General features: G+C 40.8%; 1 protein-coding gene across 2 annotated transcripts in view; it reads left to right on the top strand.

Moving 5' to 3' along the window:
• Positions 1-20,974, top strand: part of WDR7 (WD repeat domain 7) — a 93,924-nt gene that overhangs the window by 4,203 nt on the left and 68,747 nt on the right. Inside the window, exons 3-18 of one of the 2 annotated variants that reach the window (XM_027447009.3) lie at positions 986-1,092; positions 3,164-3,242; positions 3,653-3,827; positions 5,444-5,520; positions 7,160-7,279; positions 7,473-7,618; positions 8,124-8,226; positions 9,271-9,412; positions 9,911-10,159; positions 10,304-10,524; positions 11,471-11,666; positions 12,335-12,549; positions 13,741-14,510; positions 15,025-15,116; positions 18,362-18,451; positions 20,309-20,427. In XM_027447009.3, the coding sequence (XP_027302810.3) occupies positions 986-1,092; positions 3,164-3,242; positions 3,653-3,827; positions 5,444-5,520; positions 7,160-7,279; positions 7,473-7,618; positions 8,124-8,226; positions 9,271-9,412; positions 9,911-10,159; positions 10,304-10,524; positions 11,471-11,666; positions 12,335-12,549; positions 13,741-14,510; positions 15,025-15,116; positions 18,362-18,451; positions 20,309-20,427 (2,901 nt within the window). The remainder of the gene's footprint in view (positions 1-985; positions 1,093-3,163; positions 3,243-3,652; positions 3,828-5,443; positions 5,521-7,159; positions 7,280-7,472; positions 7,619-8,123; positions 8,227-9,270; positions 9,413-9,910; positions 10,160-10,303; positions 10,525-11,470; positions 11,667-12,334; positions 12,550-13,740; positions 14,511-15,024; positions 15,117-18,361; positions 18,452-20,308; positions 20,428-20,974) is intronic. The other variant, XM_072031641.1, reaches the window with a different exon arrangement.

The following is a 20,974-nucleotide window of genomic DNA, read 5'->3' as shown; positions in this document are numbered from 1 at the left end:
TCCGTTGCTGCTCCTGCAGTAATTTTAAAAAATAATTATCTCCCCTTTTCTGGAGCTACTCTAAACTTACCGTTGCCTTCAAGTATAGCTGCTTTACATTGTAGAAACTGATTTCAGAGACCAGAGAGCTGTATTTAGAGAGCTCTTTAAGGTTATTTTGAATAAAAGAGGTGCTGGTTTCCATGAAAACGGAATGAGGAAAAAACGCTTTTAGCAGAGATAAAGATTGATTGTTAATTGATTGATGATTGATTGATAGTCATACATAGAACTATGGTATCATGGCAGCGGCTGCTCTGGAGTTGAAATCTGCAAGTGTCTCTTTTGAATAGAATTTGGTAAATTGCCCCAATACAGGTGTATGAAACTCTTAGAATACGTTAGAGAAGTAATCATTTCTTGTAAAAATACAGCATGCTTCAGGAAGAAGTTAGGTTGAATACCTAACAATCTCAACATCTGAGTTACCCCCAGAAAATATCTTTATGTCTAATGTATTAAAAAAAACAAACAACAGGAGAAGGCAACAATTTATTTCTAGGATGGACAAAGGACTTTTTTTTTTTCATCTTTCATCTGTGAACGGACTGTATATAAACTTATTTATGAATGTAGAGGGTTGTGAATTTGCTTGACTGGGGGGGAGAAACACTTTTTGCAGTACAGCACCGTTTTTTCTTTTGAGTCAGGCCAAAGTCCGTCTGTGATCTAAAATTGTTGCTGGCCTGAGTTTTATGCAAAGTGCATTTTTTCACAAATTGATGTTGCAGTGCTAGGTAGAAACTGTCTTTTCACATAATATAACAGCATTCTATGCAAACTTGAGATGATGTCCACAGGTGTGCTAATAAAATGTGTATATATGTTAACACATTTATATAATATCAAAGAGAAATCCGGCATATGTGCATTCAAGTTAAGTAAAGTGCCTTTGTTATTTCACAGTAACTATGTGGTACCTCACGTTTTATTTCCCTGATTCTAGATTAATCCCCGAGCTCTGCTGTTTGGTCACACAGCCTCAGTTACATGTTTATCGAAGGCCTCTGCTTCCAGTGAAAAGCAGTACGTAGTGAGCGCGTCGGAGAGCGGGTGAGTTTTCAGGGTATTTCTTACCATGTGGGGCTGTTAAATAATGGAGGCTGAGGGTAGGGGAGAGCTCAGGTTGCTTCCACCTACTTCTTTGCATTCTAACCTCTTTATCAAGCAGTTCTGCTGCAGCTGGATGCTGTTGCTTGTATGTCTGCAGTGGTTTCCACACCTGCTCCAGAGCTTTTCCCCAGGCGGCTGAGCAGCAAGCACTGTGGAAGCTCCCTGCTTGTTCCCAGAGCTCCTCAAGGCCAGGCAGCTCCTTATCAAAGCTGGCCGGGAGCCTGGGCAGCCAAATCCCTGCAAGCAGGGAGGATGCAGGCGCTGTACTCTTGTGTATCTGCAGTCGTGTTCTGGCTGACCGTGTGCCAGCCGAGGCCTGGGCGCCAACAAGCAGTGTCTAGGAAGCAGCCCATGGTTTTGTTCCTCTTACAGAGTGACTTTTTTTTCTTGCCATAATTTGAGCCTAGTTTAGGTTCAGGCAGCTGAAGTAATTACTCTTGTCAGCAGGAGTCTAGAACAGCTTTTGAGTTTCTAAGAAGGGTGTGAGCAATTCAGTTCCAAATGAGTAGTCGTCCTCTGTGGGCTTGCATTGAATAGGATGGGGTCATCTTTCACATGTCTTAGTGCAAGGCATCTCATTACTACTGATTTTAGCATCTTCTTGAGCCTTACCAGCACAGAGTAATACTACACACACACTATTCCTTCTTAAACTAGTATAAATTTGAACACTGAGATACGGTGTGCATGTATAATTTTTTTTTTATTTTATTTTTTATTTTTTAGAAGTATGCCCTTGTGCTTTGCTTTGTCAACATTTGCTTTGAAAAGCTCAATTTTCAAATTTGGTTGTCTTTAATTAGGCAAAATACCTGACCTGAAAGTGTTTCCAGAGATGATCCTTACAGGGCATGTATCTGTTACTGAGAGTTGCTGTTTCATTCATGTGTGGGACTTAGGGTTTGAATGGCAGACTGCTGGTATGCAAAACCAGCTAGAAAAGGAAAAAGAAGTGTTGGAGTCTGTTCTTGTATTTGCTTTGTTTTTAAAGGCTGGTTACCAGAAGGCAAGGTTGATTTGATCAACTGTGGCTGAGTAAGAAATTTCTTAGCCTCTGCCTATATAAATGCAGTTGGAGAGATAGAGGTTAGTTTGTATCCAAACAAACCCAATAAGTTTATTTGACAAAGTCAGGGAACGATGTATTTAAGCAACCTTTTAACCTGGACTTTGTGAATAGAGTGTGTCAAAACTTACAGTTTCTGCATTGCAGTGATTTCAGTACCAAGTAGCCTTTTTGTTTTGGTTTTAAAACCAAAGAAATTTTCGATGATGTTTCATTTAATGATACACCTGATGCAAAGGGGGAAAAAAAGATGAGGCAGCAGCTGACAGATTCTGTTTTGATTAAATTTTAATATAAAATTTTGAAAGTCAAAATGTTGGGGGAAAATGCTGTAAATAAGGGGAAATGGTTCCTTACCCCTCTGAAATCTGAATTCATACATAGCGGTATCTGTAATATTTTCTTATAAGACAAGTCAGGAAAATAGCTACTGCTACTATTTATAATTGGTTGTTCCGTGACTTCATGAAGAGTACCAGGTGATGCTGCCAGCTCCGGCCAGCCTGGAACCTCTGAAAAACCGCCAGTGTTCACTGCCATGTGATGAAGTTCTGTTTTTCTGTAATATGCTTTTCTTCCTCGCTGATGTGGAAAAGGCAAGCTAATGCTTGGACACCTTAAGGGATGCAGCAGATGTATTTAATTATTTGAAATAGTGGTGAGAGAAATGAGAAATTCTCAGTTAAATGCTCGCATTTACTTAATATATTGATTGCTCGTGATGTATTTTTTCATTTTGCTCATTTCCCTTTGTTTTTATAGGGAAGAACAAGCTGTGTAGGTTCAACTAGAATCAACTCAAGTAGATTTTGCGTTTCCTTTACCTAAATACAACTCACATGGTCAATAATAAATGGTTCAGATTCTCCCAGCATAAATAATTTTTTACTCCTTGGAAGACTGAAGTATTTTGGATGTGGCCGTAATCTGTCTGTTGTGTTTTAGGGAGATGTGTCTGTGGGACGTGAATGATGGGAGATGCATAGAGTTTACGAAGCTGGCCTGCACACACACTGGCATACAGGTTAGTACTCTGGGTATGCTTCAGAGCTCCTGCTCTCTGTTGTGCAGCAGGGATAACTAACTACAGATCAGTAGTTATGCAGTATCATCAAATGCCCTAGAGCTGGACATAGGTGCTTTAATTCAGCTTATGGGGGAAAAAAGTAATTAGAGATCCTGGAAAGAACGGAGGAATAGGGTAAAACAGAGCAGTACTGCTGGGGGAGGTGGGAGAGGGAGGATGACTTCAGCAGGCAGGGCTGTTACAGGCTCCTGTCCGCCCCTGGAGCTGGGTGAGCAGTCCAAGGGTTGCTTCAGGCAGATAACAGCAGCTGGGGGCCAGCAAAAGCTCTGCTCAGAGCCCAGTAGCAATTTTTAATACTAAAAACTGACATGGAGTATAACTTCTGTGTTGTGTTAATATCCGTTTAGTTCTATCAGTTCATGGTCGGGACTCAGCGCGAAGGGAGACTGTTATGCCACGGCCATTATCCAGAAATTCTTGTTGTGGATGCTACCAGCCTTGAAGTTCTTTATTCTTTGGTATCAAAGATATCTCCCGACTGGATCAGCTCCATGACTATCATTAAATCCAATAGAACACAAGGTAACTATTTTTGTTGCTTTTCTTATGGCTTTGCCTCCCTGCAAGGTAATATTATTTTCAACTTCTCAAAAAAGCAGTGCATACATAGTTATATCTAGTCCCTGAAAGTGTGCAGGGAGGAGACTCGTTGTGGTTTTGGTATCCTTTCTGTTCCTGTTTTAGCCAGAGCTAAAACTCCCATGGGATACATTTTAGTGCTTTCTCACGAGTAAAACCTAAAATGAGCAGCTGGGTAGTGCAATCAGCTACAACAGGTTCCAGGCTCACCTGGTAAGTAATTCAGTTCTGTTATCTTCAGTGTCTGCGTGTGCTGAAATCCAAAGGACAAGGAGCATTCCTACAGGAAGAGGCATTTTTCTTCTGGAATAAAAGCACATTCCGCTAGAGTGATAACTTGTTTTCTCTTTGAGAATTGAAAAAGGGTTTTGGAGAACGCTGTGATAGCAAGAGCCTGGAAACTGGCACGAGGCTAAAGGAAGAGGTGCAAGCACTCTAGATGCTAAGGCTGTCATTTGCATTACTAATGTGATGTGTGGCATACATCGAGATCATTTGGCACGCCGGGAATTGTGATTTTGACAAGATATATACATACCGCGAATATTCCTTGTGATTAGTAGCTTTACGAGAAGTGCTGTCATAACATTTTCAAAGCTATTATTGCAGGAGATGTGTTTAGGAAAAGTGCTGATTACAGTACACAATAAAAAAAAAACGAAGACTGCAGAGAGAGGAACTTCTAAAAGTAATGCCAGGCAGTTTAGAGAAGAGGTATGTGGGCAGACAGAATGTACAGCAGTGGATTAGTTAACGGGGTTTGAAGCAGTACCTGTCCACACATCTGTTTCGCTGGTAGTTTGTGCTCAGGTGCCAAGCTTTAAATTTTTGGCAGCTGTGGAGATGTGCCTCATTCAGCTTCTTCTGTTGGTGAAGCTGTTGATTTCTGAGAGTTTGAGGAACACTAAGAAAGAAGATTGTGAAGGAAAGAGACTTACCTTGAATTAAGTCTGACAGCAGTTGTAAACTGTTCCCAAAGGGCTGCTGTGGGAACGCTGAATTGCTGGCTCCACAACATCTAAGTTGCTGGAACAACGGGAAGCGAACTCTGGTTTTAAGTTCCCTGCTACTGCATTTAATTTCACTCTGTGTTTTGTAATCATTTGAATCGTGTTTGTGTTTTTGTAATCAAGAAGTTATCTCTTGGCCTGGGGATTTTTGTCCTGCAGCAGAATTGCCTGGGAAAAACAGGAATTTCTAGAAAGTGCCTAGCAATAGGCGTGGGTTTGGTGTGTGTGGAGGGGTTGATTGGGGGTTGGTGTGCGTGGTTAATGAATGGAATGGATTCATTTTTCAGAGACACTGCTGGGGAACCCCCAGGCAAGCTGCTTGCGCAGCGTACAGCTAGCATACATTGCCCATGAAGCTTCAGCAGCTTCACAGGCTGGCGTGGGCAAACAGCTAGGCGTAAGCAAGAGGGCTTTCCTCCTACAAGAGAAGCATCTTGCTTTTGGAAACAGTGATGAGACAACCCCTCGTGTCAGATGTACTCAGATATGCAAGTGTGTACCAACATGAAGACATTCTTGTATTTATCAGCCTATTTTTTTTCTCCCCAGAGGATACTGTTGTAGCAGTTTCGGTGACTGGCATCCTGAAAGTGTGGATAATAACCTCTGAAGTGAGTCGCATGCAGGTGAGCAAAGGCTTCTGAAATAGTGACATTTCCCCAAAATCTTAAAGGACATACCACCCTTAACTGTTAACTCCCAGATTTATTTATTTTTTTCCATTACGTCCTGCTCTGGTGAAGAGAGAACATCTGTTAATCCTTTTTCCCATTCTTCCTGCTACCTGGAGTATCATGGGCTTTATCTTTTTCTAAATAAAAATAAAAATAAAAATAAAAAAACATACTACCAGCAGAAATCCTAATGAAGATGATATTCTTTGTTTGGCATTTACAGAACTTATTTCAAAATTAATACAGTAATTAATTTCTACAAATCTATTTTTTTATTTGTGCCATTTAATGATTTGTGTTAATGATGTGCAAGTATTTTTGTCTATTCAGTTTTAGTTTTTCTTCTTTGAAAGTCCTGTTCCTTCCTGAAATTATCTTGTACCTCTCACAGGCTTTTGAGATCCAAAGTGAATTTAGCAACAAAAGATTGTTTCAGTAACCTTTAGCTTTCCAAACCGATCCAGATGCTATGCTGTATGCAGAACTGATAGGGACAAATTTTATATTAAAACCTTGCAGGGTAAGCCCTCATTAGTTGGAACATGATATTGATAAATACCTGTTGACTCTGCATAGTACAGTGAAGGGCATGAAAGTAAGAAACTCATAGCTAAACAGGAGCATGGTCTGTTTGGGGTGGTGGGAGCCCGGCAAGAATGAAATGTGAGCTGAATGTGCTTAGTTTCAGCTGGCTGTCCAGAAGAAAGGTAATCCACCGAGAGTGACGGTGCTAAATAAGCACCGCTAATCTGTCCAGCTGGGGAATTTGTTAGACTTAAGTGACAAAAGAGGATGCTGCGTGCTCTTGCAGATCTCCTTATGAGGAATAATAGAATAAGAAATGTGACAAGGGCTTGGTTTTTCCTTAGAAGTTGGCCATCTGGCACCTTATGAAATCACATAGTTCCTTTTCCATCACGTTTTCTGTCATGTTCTAAGGTCAGTTTGAGCAAGGAAAAAAAAAATCAGCTGGGTATTTCCTTGTTACCTGATTTCCATACACGTTTGCCTGTGTAGAGACTGCCAGTTCCAGGTGCTGGGTGCATTTTCATCTGGACAGGCTATCAGAAACCGCCCTCAACATAACCAAAAGAAGGTTACGCTGTCATTTGCACTGAGGTTGGTCAATGCCCAGCACCGATGGGGTTGCCCCTCTGATGCCCTAGCTCAGCAAAGGGTGCAGGGCTGGAGGGATGAGGTCCCGTGCTGCCTGGTGGTGCTGGGCAGGATCTCAGGAGAGCGTGGTCAGCGGTGACTGAACCTTCACCTCTAACCTAGTCTGTGGCTGGGGACCTGGGGACGTGAGCTTGTTGACATGAGGAAGGAAACAGCCTTGTGTGCTCAGCAGTTCAGCTCTCTGCCTGCTGCTCAGTACTCACACCCAATGAGGCTGTGCACTCGTGCTCTGCAAATAAAACTTACAGCCTCCTGGTCGTGCCATTTTTGGCTGTTTCTACAAGCCACTTTCCCATCATTTCTTTAGCTCTCTTCTTAACAGATATGTTACTCTCATATCTGTGACAGTCTGCAGGCTTTTCAAATAAAATGGAGATAATTTAATGTAATTACTTTGCCTGTTTATTTTTTTCAGGATACCACACCGATATTTGAAGAGGAGTCAAAACCTATTTATTGTCAGAACTGTCAAAGCATTTCTTTCTGCTCATTTACCCAGCGGTCGTTGTTGGTGGTGTGCTCCAAGTACTGGAGGGTAAGGAAAGCTGAACAAACGCTCGCTTATTCTCACCGTAGCACCTCGTGTAATTAAATTGCCAGTAAGACATTCAGATCAAGATGTCCTAAATCCTTTTAATATGTGTGTGTGGAAACTGCAATTAGCTGCTGCCTGGGCATTTTAATCTGCAATTGGTTGATGGCTGATAGACTTCTCTGTTTCTTTTCAGGTTTTTGATGCTGGAGATTATTCCCTTTTATGCTCGCTCCCTAGTGAAAATGAACAGACCTGGACCGGTGGTGATTTTGTGTCAGCTGATAAAGTCATTGTGTGGACAGAAGATGGACAAAGTTTCATATATAAATTACCACCCAGGTACTCAACAATTAAATGCTCTGATTCCTTATTTTTTTTATTTATTTATTTTTAATTTTTTAGATTAAAGCATGAGACATTTGGTTTTCTTTTTACATCTTTTAATTTGTGATATGCAAACATTTCTTTGTTCTGGGTGGAGATGCAGTTTTATCATATAGAGCCTCCAGTATTCTCACATAAGTCAGACAAGAAATCCTTTCTGACCTTCATGTGCCATCACAGCATAAAGAAGTATGCAGATCTACCTGGTAGTATGTTGGAGGAATACTTGAGTTTGGTGTGGTTTGGTCCTGAGCAAGAAGCCAAATGTTTTGAACTCGGAAACTCTGAACTCTTTTGAGCTCTGAAACTCTGAACTCTGAAAATGCAGTGTTTAAGGGCTTGGATACTGTTTTTTGCTTAAGAATCTAGCATATTATTTAGTTAGCTATTGATAGAGTGATCACTTTAGTCATATAATACATGTTATTCCTTTTTTTTTTTTTTTTGTCCTTAAACCCAGCTGTCTACCAGCTAGTGATTCATTTCGCAGTGATGTGGGGAAAGCTGTAGAAAATCTAAATCCTCCTTTATTATACAGCGTATTGGACAGAGCAGATAAACAGGTAAAAAACACGTTTCTTTGGGGTTTTCATTTATGGTCAGCATTTCTCCTTGAGAGAGTTTAAATATGCATACTTCATGACATTTTCTTCTCTTTCTAAGTAGACCTTCAGAATGTCCTCTTTTGCTAGAGAAAGTAGCCGTTTGGAAGAAAAACAGATGTAATTTCCCTGCTATTTTGTTTCTTTGTTTTGGTTCTTGTTGGTTTTCAAATAAATGCAGAGATTAGTGTATGGTCAAGTGAATCTTCAGTTCTTGTAAGCTAACAGTTTATCATTCATCAGTGCTGGAGCAGAAGTCAAGTCGTGATGTGCATGATGATTAGGCAGTCACTGAGCAAGGGCTTCAAGAGTCACAACTTTGAGTTTGCAAGCTTAGATTCTTGCAAAGTAAAGAAAAGCCAATTCTGGCTAAACTCCTCATGTAACTGTACCTGTTTTTATATTATATTGTGATCTGTATCTGCTATAAATTAATATATTTTGGGACTGTTGTGCGATGTACCTAGTCATGTGTAAACTACTAGGTTTAAATAATCATCTCATTTACAAATACTGTTAATGTAAGACTATTGTATGGATCCTTTTTTAATCGCAACCATTTAATCTGTTGCCAAATTTGGGCATTTAAACATGTATAGATTTGATCTACTGTGTTTATTTGTTAACATTATAACTTCCTTTTCTCTTATGGCTACATTCCTTATCAAGTAGTGTATCTCCAGCTTACCATTACAGTTGAAATGTTAACAGTTTTAGAATATGCATATATATATAGAGAGAGATGTATATAAAACATATATGGTTGTTATATATGCATATTTTTCCCCTAAAACTGTTACTTTTTCATAATTAACCACAGTGTCTTCTAATTCATATGGATGTATTTATTCTTCCTTCTATAAAAAATATAAAGCATAGAATAGCTGTCTTTTGTTCTACTTTCAAAACGTACAGCAGGTTATGTGGGAAAAGTAAATATTCAGATTTGTGCATGGTTTGTGTATGTCTGAAGTTGTTCTAATTTATTTTTTTATTTTTTACCAGTTACTTATATGTCCCCCAGTCACTCGATTCTTCTGCAGACGTAGGGACTTGTCCTATAAGCTGCTAATCCAAGGAGACTCTTCAGGAAGACTGTCTATTTGGAGTATGCCTGAAAATCTTGAACAACAAGATAGTGCAGAAGGTATTACGTAGTTATGTCTTCTTGCTAGGTCTTTTTACGGACATCTCTATTTTGTTACAGCTTTTGTTGCTGGATAAAGCACTGCTGCTTTTCCTATAAATCCAGGAAGCTTTTTTTGGTGTACTTCTTTTTTTCATTGCTTCTTTTAAGAGTTGCGGTTACAACTTTTTAATATGTGATCAAAATCTTAAATTTAATCTGAACACTTTTCAGGTATTAAGTTTTAATGGCCTTTTTTTCCAAGCACCAGCTATGGTCATTGTTGCCTGCCTACATAACTTCCTTTTGTTGCTTAAATCATATACTTTTCCAGTTCTCTCCCATGTATTGTTTCTGTGTGTTGCTGCAGCTTCCCTCAGGTCAGTGAATCGATCTCCAATATTTTTTACATGGTGTTGTAGCACAGTGTATTTTAACTTTGAAATCTTCCAAGAAAAGCATTCCTATTTTGGTCCATGAATAGTTTTCTTTTTTCTTTTTCCTTTTTTTTCTAAACAGGACTGCAAACAACAACTTCAATATCCCTGCAGGAAGCTTTTGATAAACTTACGCCTCGCCCAGCTGGGATTATAGACCAACTAAGCTTAATACCCAACTTCAATGAACCACTTAAAGTTACAGCCAGTGTGTATATCCCAGCACATGGGCGTTTGGTCTGCGGTCGGGAGGATGGAAGCATTGTTATTGTGCCAGCAACACAAACTGCTATAGTTCAGCTTTTGCAAGGAGAGCATATGCTTCGGAGAGGTATGCTAATAAGCTTTTTAAAAGCACAGCTGGATTGCAGTGTGTGCGATCTAATTTATTAATTGTTCTATCAAAAACTAATTATTTTTTTTCTCTTTTTCATCCTTCCCCACCCCGTACCCTCGACCTTACCCAATTCCTCAGGTTGGCCACCTCACCGGACTCTCAGAGGCCATCGAAACAAAATTACATGCTTACTGTATCCTCATCAGGTTTCTTCTCGTTATGATCAAAGGTATTTGATCTCAGGTGGTGTGGATTTCTCAGTCATCATGTGGGATATATTTTCTGGAGAGATGAAACACATCTTCTGTGTGCATGGTGGAGAAATTACACAGCTTCTAGTTCCACCAGAAAACTGTAGTGTAAGTTTTAACTAATGTGTCCTGATAACTTGTCTTACACTTCCCGTGAAACCTACGGCAGCTGTTCCCCACCAGTTGGCCCATAAGCCCATAGGTCTTGAATGTGTTGTTTGTTTTTGTTTTTGTTTTTTTTGATAAATTGAATGAACAGAAATAATTTAATGCGTAATATGACACAGGTTTATTTGAGAACCACGGGTTCTCCTTTTTTGCTCAACACAGTTTCCTTGCCTTTTGTTTCCTTTTTTTCCCTTCCCTTCTTGTTCCCTTTTTCTTTAATGTTCTGCTTTTTTTATCCTCTTTTTCATATTTCTATTAGCGTATGTGCAGGAACATGCCTATTCTGGATTATAAATCAAAATGCCTCTAGTCTCTTTTTTCTTTTACTAAGAAATATGCATCAGTATTAGCTAAAATATTTTGGCCTGTAGCATAAAAACAAATATAAATAAAAGTGACAGGGTTGAGAGTAAGTAGTCTATATTTTATTGGCCAGTAAAGTATTATTTTTATGACTCTTTTGAACCCTACACAATTACTTCCCCTTCAGATTTTAAACATTTGAAAAACATGTTGGTAGAAAATAATTTCCTTCTTCTGGAAAGACTGAGAAATTTCTGGCCATGACCATGAAGTGACGTTATTGGTTCAGTGCATAACATTTTTCTGAGGTAGCGATATCGCGTGGTTATGCTCAGAAGGCAGGATGTTCTCTTACCTGTTTGCTCTTTATGACCAGCAGGTAGTTGGATTCAAGAGAATTTCTGCAAATGAAAATCTGTTCCCAGTGATAACAGCAAGTTTTGCCATAGATTTATGTGCCTGTGTTTGCTTATAAAATAGTTTGTTGATCATTATACTTCGGCCAGTGAAGAAGAGATTCTTAAACTGCCTACCTTACCTGCCTTATGATTAATCTTTATCTATTTATTTTTTCATTTTGAAGGCAAGAGTCCAGCACTGCGTTTGCTCTGTTGCCAGTGATCACTCGGTAGGTCTTCTGAGCCTGCGGGAGAAAAAATGCATCATGCTGGCATCCCGTCACCTCTTCCCTATTCAAGTAATAAAATGGAGGCCTTCTGATGACTACCTGGTAGTGGGATGTTCAGATGGCTCTGTGTACGTCTGGCAAATGGATACCGGTAAGCTTCAGTTCAGACATTGTTTGATCAAAATTTTTAATAATACTAAGTAATCTGGGCAAGGTGCATCTGAGACTTGTTATTTTTTTTCACGCATTTTTTTTAGGTATCTAGCTCTCCCTATGTTCCCCAAATTTGTAGATCAAATACTAAAACATTGATTTAGAATAACTCACTTGTTTTTGGAGGAGTATAGCTTCCTCTGGCTTTTTCTCCCTCCATATCTTTCCTACTTACCTTTTCAGAGAACAGTTAAGATGTTAGCCGCACGTGTAGTGTCCTCTTAGTTTATTAGCATTCATGCTTCCTCAGCAGTTTTCTTGAAAGCTTGGTGTAGAAATCCAACACCTTCAATCTCCAATAGTTTCTTCATCTGCAAAGTAAAGAATAAGTTTTATTGTCTGTCTGGTTTGTGTTTCCCTTCCTTTTGTTTTTAAAGGGGCTAATGCTCTGTTTAGAAGACAGTAAGAATGAGCCCTAAGACTTCAGTCTCAAGGAAACTCAGGAAAAATCCATTCCTTTGGAAATTAGATTTCTAAAAATAGCTGTTAAAGCTTTACCCATTGCATCCTGAGGTGTAAATTATTTTTGCATGTTGTTGCACTTATAATGTTCTGCACATTCTGAATTGTTCCTGCCTAAACTAATGTTTTCCAAAATGTTTGAAGGTGCGCTGGACAGGTGTGTGATGGGAATAACAGCAGTAGAAATCCTGAACGCCTGTGATGAGGCAGTTCCTGCGGCTGTGGACTCCCTCAGTCATCCCGCTGTCAACCTGAAGCAGGCCATGACTCGGCGGAGCCTGGCTGCTCTGAAAAACGTGGCACATCAAAAACTGCAGACTCTTGCCACTAACCTGCTAGCTTCTGAGGCATCCGACAAAGTAAGTTCTGCTCTAGCTCATCTGTTTCTAATGCAGTATCCAAGCAATGTGAAGTAGCTGGTCACCTCTTATAACTGTAATGCTTCTTTTGCATTTCCTATAGAGACGTGGCTTGCAAAAGAAACTAAAATATTTTTTCTTTAAACCTGTTTCTGCCACTTTGAGATAAACAAAATGTGGTATTTTCTTGTTTTTAATATTGATCAATATATTTGCAATGTCAGTATGTGCTTAATACATTAATACCAAGATGTCTGTTAAGAACAAACAGTTTCTATGTTCAGGTGTGTACGTTGGTACTTCTCTGAAGGAAGATTTTTTGTATTGCATGTGAGAGGATGATTTAGGTATTGAGAGAGAGAAGAAAGAATATCCTGACAATAAAGAAATAAATAGTTTAATGTTTTCAGAACACTGCCATAGCGAGGTTTTTATTATCTCAACTTTATTTATGCTAGGGATTAAAATCTGTAGATATGAGACTGGTGTTAAGTTTTGTTTGTGACCGCATTAAATCCTTTAGCAGGGGTAGTTTTTGCCCAGTCAATAAGGGAAAACAATTACACATGCAGAAGCAAACCCAAGAAGCTAAAGGTTGATGAAGAAGTAATCATATTATGAAAAATGTGTGCTGAAAGAACCGCTTGTGTTTGCAAACACGAGCTTGTGTGTGTTTGTTTGCTTGTTTCTTTTGTTTTTCTCTTGATAAATGCAGGCTTCTGATGTTCTGGCAGTCTGGCTTCTGACCAGCAGAGAGCAGCAGAGATCTGCTTCGAGCTCTATTCATTTTCCTTTTTTTTTTTTTTTTTTTTAACCTTCCTGCATCCTATTCTGTTTGGAAAAGAGCGGTCCCTTGCACAGGATATTCTTTGGAATGGTGTCACCTTGTTTTTCCAAATATCTGAGTGCCCAGGCTTGTGTGCCAGTATTCATACCAAATCCTCTGAGTGTCAGTGTTACAGCATTAACGTATATTAGGTCTGCAATACTTGATCACAGCTCTGAAATTCCCGATCTTATGAGAATGTCAGTGAAGCATCTTAGAATGATTTTCATGTTTTATACCCTGCGAGTTTTCAAACTGTGTTCACACAGAGCTTCCTCAATTTGTGAATTAAATCCAAGAAAAGTGTAAAGACGGTTATCCAGTTAAAATTTTGAAATACCTCTGATTTTCTTTTATTTTTGTAGGGGAACTTGCCTAAATATTCGCATAACTCCCTGATGGTTCAAGCTATAAAGACTAATTTAACAGATCCAGATATACACGTGCTCTTCTTCGATGTGGAGGCCCTGATTATTCAGCTGCTGACCGAAGAGGCCTCGAGACCCAACAGCGCACTCATTTCTCCGGAGAATTTGCAGAAGGCATCTGGCGGTTCTGACAAAGGAGGCTCCTTTTTGACTGGCAAACGAGCAGCCGTCCTCTTCCAGCAGGTCAAGGAGACGATCAAAGAGAATATCAAAGAGCATCTCCTCGACGACGAGGATGAGGATGAAGAATCGATAAGGCAGAGAAGAGAAGATGGTGACCCGGAATATCGCTCTAGCAAATCTAAACCATTAACTTTATTAGAGTACAATCTAACCATGGATACAGCAAAGCTTTTTATGTCTTGTCTTCATGCCTGGGGCTTGAATTCTGTCCTAGATGAGCTTTGCCTTGATCGCCTGGGGATGCTTAAGCCGCACTGTTCTGTGTCCTTTGGCCTCCTGTCCAGAGGTGGCCACATGTCTCTGATGCTTCCCGGTTACAACCAGTCTGTAGGTAAGCCATCCTACGAGGGCGTGGAGCTGGGAAGGAAAATGTCCATTACAGAAGGACTGGGAAAGGGGACGTACGGAGTGTCGCGTGCAGTCACCACTCAGCACCTCCTCTCTGTCATCTCGCTGGCAAACACGCTGATGAGCATGACGAATGCAACTTTCATTGGAGACCACATGAAGAAAGGCCCGACCAGGTACGGAAAGCACTCCCTTTAACTCACAGCAACTTGCTTTCAGAGTCTCTACCTCGATACAGTGCTTTATTTTGCCAGCCTTTTGGTGTTATGGCAGCCTTTGGTTCCCAGATGATCAGAGTGCATTTCTTCTTATCATGACTAAAGCATTTTTTGTGCCAAAGTAACTTTATTGCTTTTAATTGAGTTACGTAACTTACAAACTTAATATGATGTGGAGTTAGAGTAACGTTTGTGCCAGTAGGAATGAGAGGCCAGTTTTGTCCTCTTTGAGTTTTAGTTTTAAATAGATTAAAGAGTAGGTCAAATTCTGAACAGATCAAAACATACAGACAAACTTTTCATCCCCAAGGAGTAAGCTAGGACCTGTAAATGAGATGCATCATTCTTTACAGGATTGCCTTTCAAAGTTTGTTTAGTCACAATGTCTTAGCAAATAATCCTCCCCTCCCTCTCTTTTTTTTTTTTCCTCCCTTGTCTTCCTTCCTCTCCCCTTCATGCCTGTTATGTTTAGGCCACCTCGGCCTGGCACTCCAGAGATGACAAAAGTGAAGGCACCTCCTTCGATGGCAGCAAGTCACGCAGCTCAAGGACAAATTAAGCAAGGTAAAAATGACTTTCTTTGGAACAATTTGATATGTCATTTCAGCTCCTGACACTGAAGTTCTCACCTTACTCTCATGTGATTAACAACATTGCTAGCTTCTACATGGGAGGAAGAAGGTTGATGTATGATGTTGTCCTTTAGTAGTCTGCGTTTTCTCTTTCATAAGTACAGTGGCTAGGTTTAAGACGTAGAAGAACATGCAATATGGAAAGAGGGCTCACACCCGATGAGAATTGAATTTTGCACTGGAGCAGAGCAGTGAGTGGAGCTTCCTCCAGGTGGTGGGAGCACACAGAAACTGTCCTGTGAGGGATGGAGGAGGAGGAGGCAGCTCCTGCCTGCTTGCTCTCTAAATTACAGAGCTGCTGTTCCATGCAGCAAATGAGTCGATGCCAAAAATGAAGTTAGATGTGTGTAACATCACGGTGAGGCCACTTTTGTCTTAGTGCCCAGCTCAGGAGCAGGTGCCCGTTTGAAAGAGCGGTGTGGCAGCTGGGGAAGCCAGAGCTCCCCACACCACCTCCTGCAGGCTGGGCAGGGGGCACGAAGCCTGCACCATCGGGGGGGGTTGGTGGGTGGGGGGCACGTCCGAGTGTGCGCTTGGTCGTGTGTGCCTCCTGCCTGATGAAACAAAGAGGGAACGTGTACATCGCTGCTCTTATCACCGCTCCTCAGAGGTTTTCTGGGTGTAAGGCCAGAATATGTGCATATAAGTAGAATGTAGGGCAGAAGAAATGTGTTGTTTTTTTTCCCATAATGTGTTTTATTTTTCACTAATTTATAAAGAAAATATCTTTTGGAATCATTTGAAACTTTCTTCCTTAATTAAAAATAAACAAATAAAAATAAACCCTTAACTGTTATAGCTAACTATTAAAACTTTGTCTTTTCAAGCTACATGAATATGGAGAAACTTACACTTTGTGAAATGGTTGCATTTTGCAGAATACAAATGCTCTTTCGTTGTGATATTTTATGGATATTTATCTTTAATATTTTGAATGTCCTTCACATACATCCTTACTTAAATCTTTAAAGCATGGAAGTGCTCTTGTGCTAGAAAGCTGGTAAGCACAACAGGTAACTTCATCCATCAACTCTGTGACTTTCATCATTCACATCCAAAAAGGAGGAAAATTTGTATCCCAGGAGGAAACTTACTCATCAGCAACACGTGTGTGTATTCTTTTGCTAATTCATTTTTGGTGATCTGCGTTTGGAAAGGGCAAGTCAGTTTCAGGAGTGATGAGCATAAAGCTTTTCTTTTCATTATCAAATTTGCTGCATAAATAGAGAAGCAACAGTCAATAACAAAAAGTAGAAATAAGAATGAAAAGTCAAGTAGAGCTGTTTCAACAAGTGGACTTTTTTTCCCCAGCTGCTTGCTTTTTCTTTGAAAGATTTGTCTTTGAGATGTCAGGATTTACTGAAGATGGTGTCAGTATGGCAAATTCAATGCCAGACAAACTATTTCGCACAGAGGATCTGTTTTTTGTTTTTAAGGTACAGTTACACTGGGGTTATCCTTCCCCAAGTGAAAACTATGCAATTTTTCTTAGAACTAGCTTTGCTGATCATGGTGATCAGTTACCCAACAGGGAATGAAAAACAATTGATAAAATTAAATTCTGTGCATCGTCAAAAATATAGAAAAATACTCTTGTTCCTAAAATTCTATTTTTGTGGGTTTTTTTGTTGGTTTGTTTTGTTTTTCCTGTGTTTGGTGGCATGTCTTGCATGCTCCTGGGGAGAGCTGAGTTTTTGTTTGAATGGCACCCTTAGGTCCTAAGTTTACCTTTGCCTCCCACTGTGTGCTACTTCCAGCATCTCACCACTCATAAATTACTAGTGCTTATTCTTAAAAAATCAATTAGTACAGATACAATTAATGCGTGTTGGGACATGCTTGATCTCCATCTCTTTGACCTGTATTTGTCCCGAGATCAGCAGCTCTGGGGCCAGCTGCTTCCATCGCAGTGATTGTTAGAATTACTGACACTTGCAGGGGGAGGACGACAACGGCAAAAGAGGTCAGAAAGGAAAACTTCAAAGGCTTGAGTTTTGTTTTAAGAAAGCAACGACAAAAAGCAGCGGTGTGCTTTTTCTTACACCGACTGGCTGCTTTCATGCAGCTACAGAAGTCCCTTTTGTCGCGCGCTGGTGGCGGTGTCCCCGTACACGTGCCATCGTGCTGCGTTCGTGTGGAAGGGACGGCCAAAGTAGCTTGGATGCAGATGTCCCGCAGCGCCAAAAGAAGTTCACTGCATGAAAAGCAAACAGCCTATTCAGGAGACAATGCTTAATGTGTTCAGGAGCCTGAACCCATTGTTGTTCTGCAACGGAATAAAAGTGGGGGATTAATTTGCAGATGCTTGTGCATGACATATGGTAATTTCTCTATAGGAAGGAAGTGTCAGAGAGTGCCCTGTAAATCCCTGCCTTGACCTCTGGTTGTGGCATGTGTATGCCATAAGGTCTGCGCAGCTTTTCATGTGATAATGTTAAGTAATGAGCATTAGTGGGAGCCTAATGTTTAGAACTGCTTTTAAATTACGTTTGCACCGAGAAATTACGCAGCTCACAACGTAAGTACGTCACGGCTCTGGCTTTGAGGACATGCTTGACCTGTGCTCTTTTGTGTTTGCTTCCCTGTAGTCTTAGCAGCGTGGTTTATATGCTGCTGCTTTATGTTCCTAGTCCTTTCTTTTGTTCAGGTTTAAACTTCTCTGAATGGACACGTTTCAAATGGAACTACATTCAAACTAGCCAGCAGTGATACATCCTATGGCATTTTAGTAGAACAGGTGGGACAGCCCAGGTTTAAAGGGGCTATTTCGAAATTACTTTTTTAATCTGTAGTCCAAATTCCAAATCTATCTAGAGATGGGGAAGAACAAGAACAAAAGTGAAACTCCTGGTTTTAAACTCCTAGTCAACCGTTATGCCAAACCAAATCCCAGCTTTCTAAGGACAAACTTGGATTTATTTTTTTTTTACTTACAGGTATTTTCTTTTTAAAACCCACAAGTTTATGTTGGTGTATCTGTGTTTCTCTGCGGTTGCATGTCTTCCTCTCACTGACATTGCACTTCTTGTACAGCCTAGAGTTTTTTTAAGTTGAGTATTATCACCGTTTCCTCCAGTTCTGTTTGTCATTCTTCAGTGATACTAATCTGTTTTCCAGAAGCTGCTATCCTCACTCTCCGATTTTTTTCTCTTTATTTCTTCTTCTTTCCTCTGCAAGTTGCTCCTGCTGTTTCTTCTAGCACTGAAGCTGGTCACTCTGGCTCTGACACTGCTCCTACTTTACATACCTGTTTCTTAGTAAATGAAGGTATTCTTTCCTCATTTTTTCTATCTATTTGTCTTTTGCTTTCAACTAATGTCCTTTATCATTGTTACGACATGACTTTAGTTTGGTCTGTGTAGATACTTTTCTTTGCTAGATACAGAGGCAGTGGGGTTATTTCTGTGTTCTTTGCTATTAATGCTGGCAGAGGGTGAGTGGATCTGGTTTGTCTGTCCCGGGCTTCCTTTCTCTTCAGTTCTCAACCGCTGTATCAAAGGTTGCATTTCAGATCCTGTTTGGTTTTGCTGTTGCCTTTGGAGGAAAAAGCCTAAGACCCTTTTTAAGTAGGGAAAATAGAAATGCCTTTTCCCCCCGCTGAGGTATGAATGAAAGAAGCTGCACTCCGTGTGGTTTGTATTCCGTTTGGGTGACATTTCCCATCTCCCTTGTGGACGTAGCTGCTGCTGCTTGGTGCGAAGGTTCAGCCCTGTCTGGAGCCTTGAAGGGTCCCTTCTGGTACGAGCACGTGGCACTCGTCTGCTTTGGGGACGAGCGAGCAACAGCATTTTGTAGTTCACGTTGCAAACCAAAAGGCTGAAAAAATGTCACGGTCCTTTAGGAAAGAGAAACAAAATCATTGCAAGTCACTTACATTTTGGTTTATGAAAACATGAATGATTTAGTCAAACTACTTGGGGTTTGCGTTTGTTGGTTTGTTTCTTCTAATAAATGTTTATTTACGTAGTGAAGAATGCCTTCCTGACCCAAAGATTGGCACAAAAAACAAACAAACAATCAGAAATCAGAAACCAAACAGAAACCAACCCCTTGTATCACTGCATAAGCCTTTGTTTTAATGCCTTTTATTGCCAAGCCATAAATTTGCGCTTTCACGCAGGACTTTCAAGTATGAAATGATTTCTTGTAGCGTCAGGAAGAGCTTTATTCGTTAAAACATTTAGGTTTTTATGTTCGCAATTGCTGACAAATTAAAAATATAGATCTATGTGCTTGCCTGAAGTACTTCTCAGGTTTATCAAGTCAATGTAGAGCAGAATGCTACAAGATTTCTTTGTGTAAAGTACATCACAAGCATTTTTATGATCCGTGTCATTTGAGCTTGATATGCTCCCCCGTACAGTTTGTAACTACGTAATGTCACAGCTTTACAGTAGGAGTATACTTGAGGTAAGCTCATTCGAGTAAGGTTTAGATGGGAAGACGAGGAGGGCAGACAAACGCGTGCTTTTCTGCATTTGCACACCTTTTAAAATGGGCCAGAAAAGTCTATAATCTTTCAAGTGGTAACTCATGCGCGGAGTGTTTTGTAACTGGATTATAAAACTGAATTAAAGTTGCATGTAGGACGTTGTGTAAAATAATGGCAATTATTGTTTGAACAGATCACTTAAATTAGTCCTGTGCTCAGCGCTCATGCTGAGAGCATTTTGTGTGCAGTGTTGGGCATACTCTGAAGGTTGCAAGCTGACAATCCAAGCCTGTGACTGGGCAGCGTTACTCTTCTGAAGTCTTTTTGTGAGGGAATGGGGAGAAAGAGGGACATTTGTCTCAAACCAATCCTAATTAAACACAACCTCCTGCTGGCGTGGAGCTCTGAGCAGCTCTCTGGGGCACACGGTCAGTCCCGGAGGAGCTCCTCGTATCCCCTCATGGCACAGGGGGCACGTGCAGTGCCTGGGGGTCCGGCTGCAGAAGGGAGAAATCTCTCATTCTGCTGCAAAATTGTTCTTTTTATTTGTTTCCCTTCTTTCTCCCACCTTCTCCTGAAGACTTAACGCGTACCAGGCCAGTTGCCGATGTGAATTTACTTTCTTGCATTTTATACGCGGTATCTGCCTGGTGTTACTGCCTTCACCTCGCCGTCCTGCCGTGTTTTCCCAGGTTGGAGCCAGCTGGCTGCCATGCACTGCGTGATGCTCCCCGACCTGCTGGGGCTGGACAAGTTCCGACCTCCTCTCCTGGAGATGCTGGCCCGCCGCTGGCAGGACCGCTGCCTGGAGGTGATTTCTCTAGTTTGGGGCTGGGGATAGCTGCTCTTCCTGCCTCTAGTCAGTGCTCAATTCTAAAAGTCCAAACTTGAGTGCTCAAATAGCAGTCCACCTTCTCAAATCTTACTTTTGAGGGGCTTGGTTGGCCCAGGCAGGCCCCAGCACCCCGCTGCTGCCCCTGCCCTGCTGACAGCAGGGACCTGTGAGGACCCCGCTGGCCACTGGGCGTCATCCTGCTGCTGCTGGAAAGGGCAGGGTGGCCAGATTTATGGGAGTAGAGGTTTACGGAGCAGAGATTTATGAGAGTAAACCACCAGAAAACCCACTGGAAAGGCTCAGTCACCCAGCACCAGGAGCTCCACGCACCGCCAGGGGCACCTGGGGAGAAAGGAGTGGGGGATTTGCTAGGAAGAGCAGCAGAAACAACCCATATCTTGCAAACAAAATTAAGTATTTGAACCTTTAGTTATTTTTTTTTGTTTATTTATGCAAACAGCTTTATACAACTCTTATGTGGCGTTGTCTTTTATTAAGCACATTTCTCCTCGATATAAAAAGT

This window comes from Anas platyrhynchos, chromosome Z (genome assembly GCF_047663525.1).
Source record: "Anas platyrhynchos isolate ZD024472 breed Pekin duck chromosome Z, IASCAAS_PekinDuck_T2T, whole genome shotgun sequence".
Lineage (NCBI taxonomy): Eukaryota > Metazoa > Chordata > Aves > Anseriformes > Anatidae > Anas > Anas platyrhynchos.
This window is presented reverse-complemented; position numbering and strand designations above follow the sequence as displayed.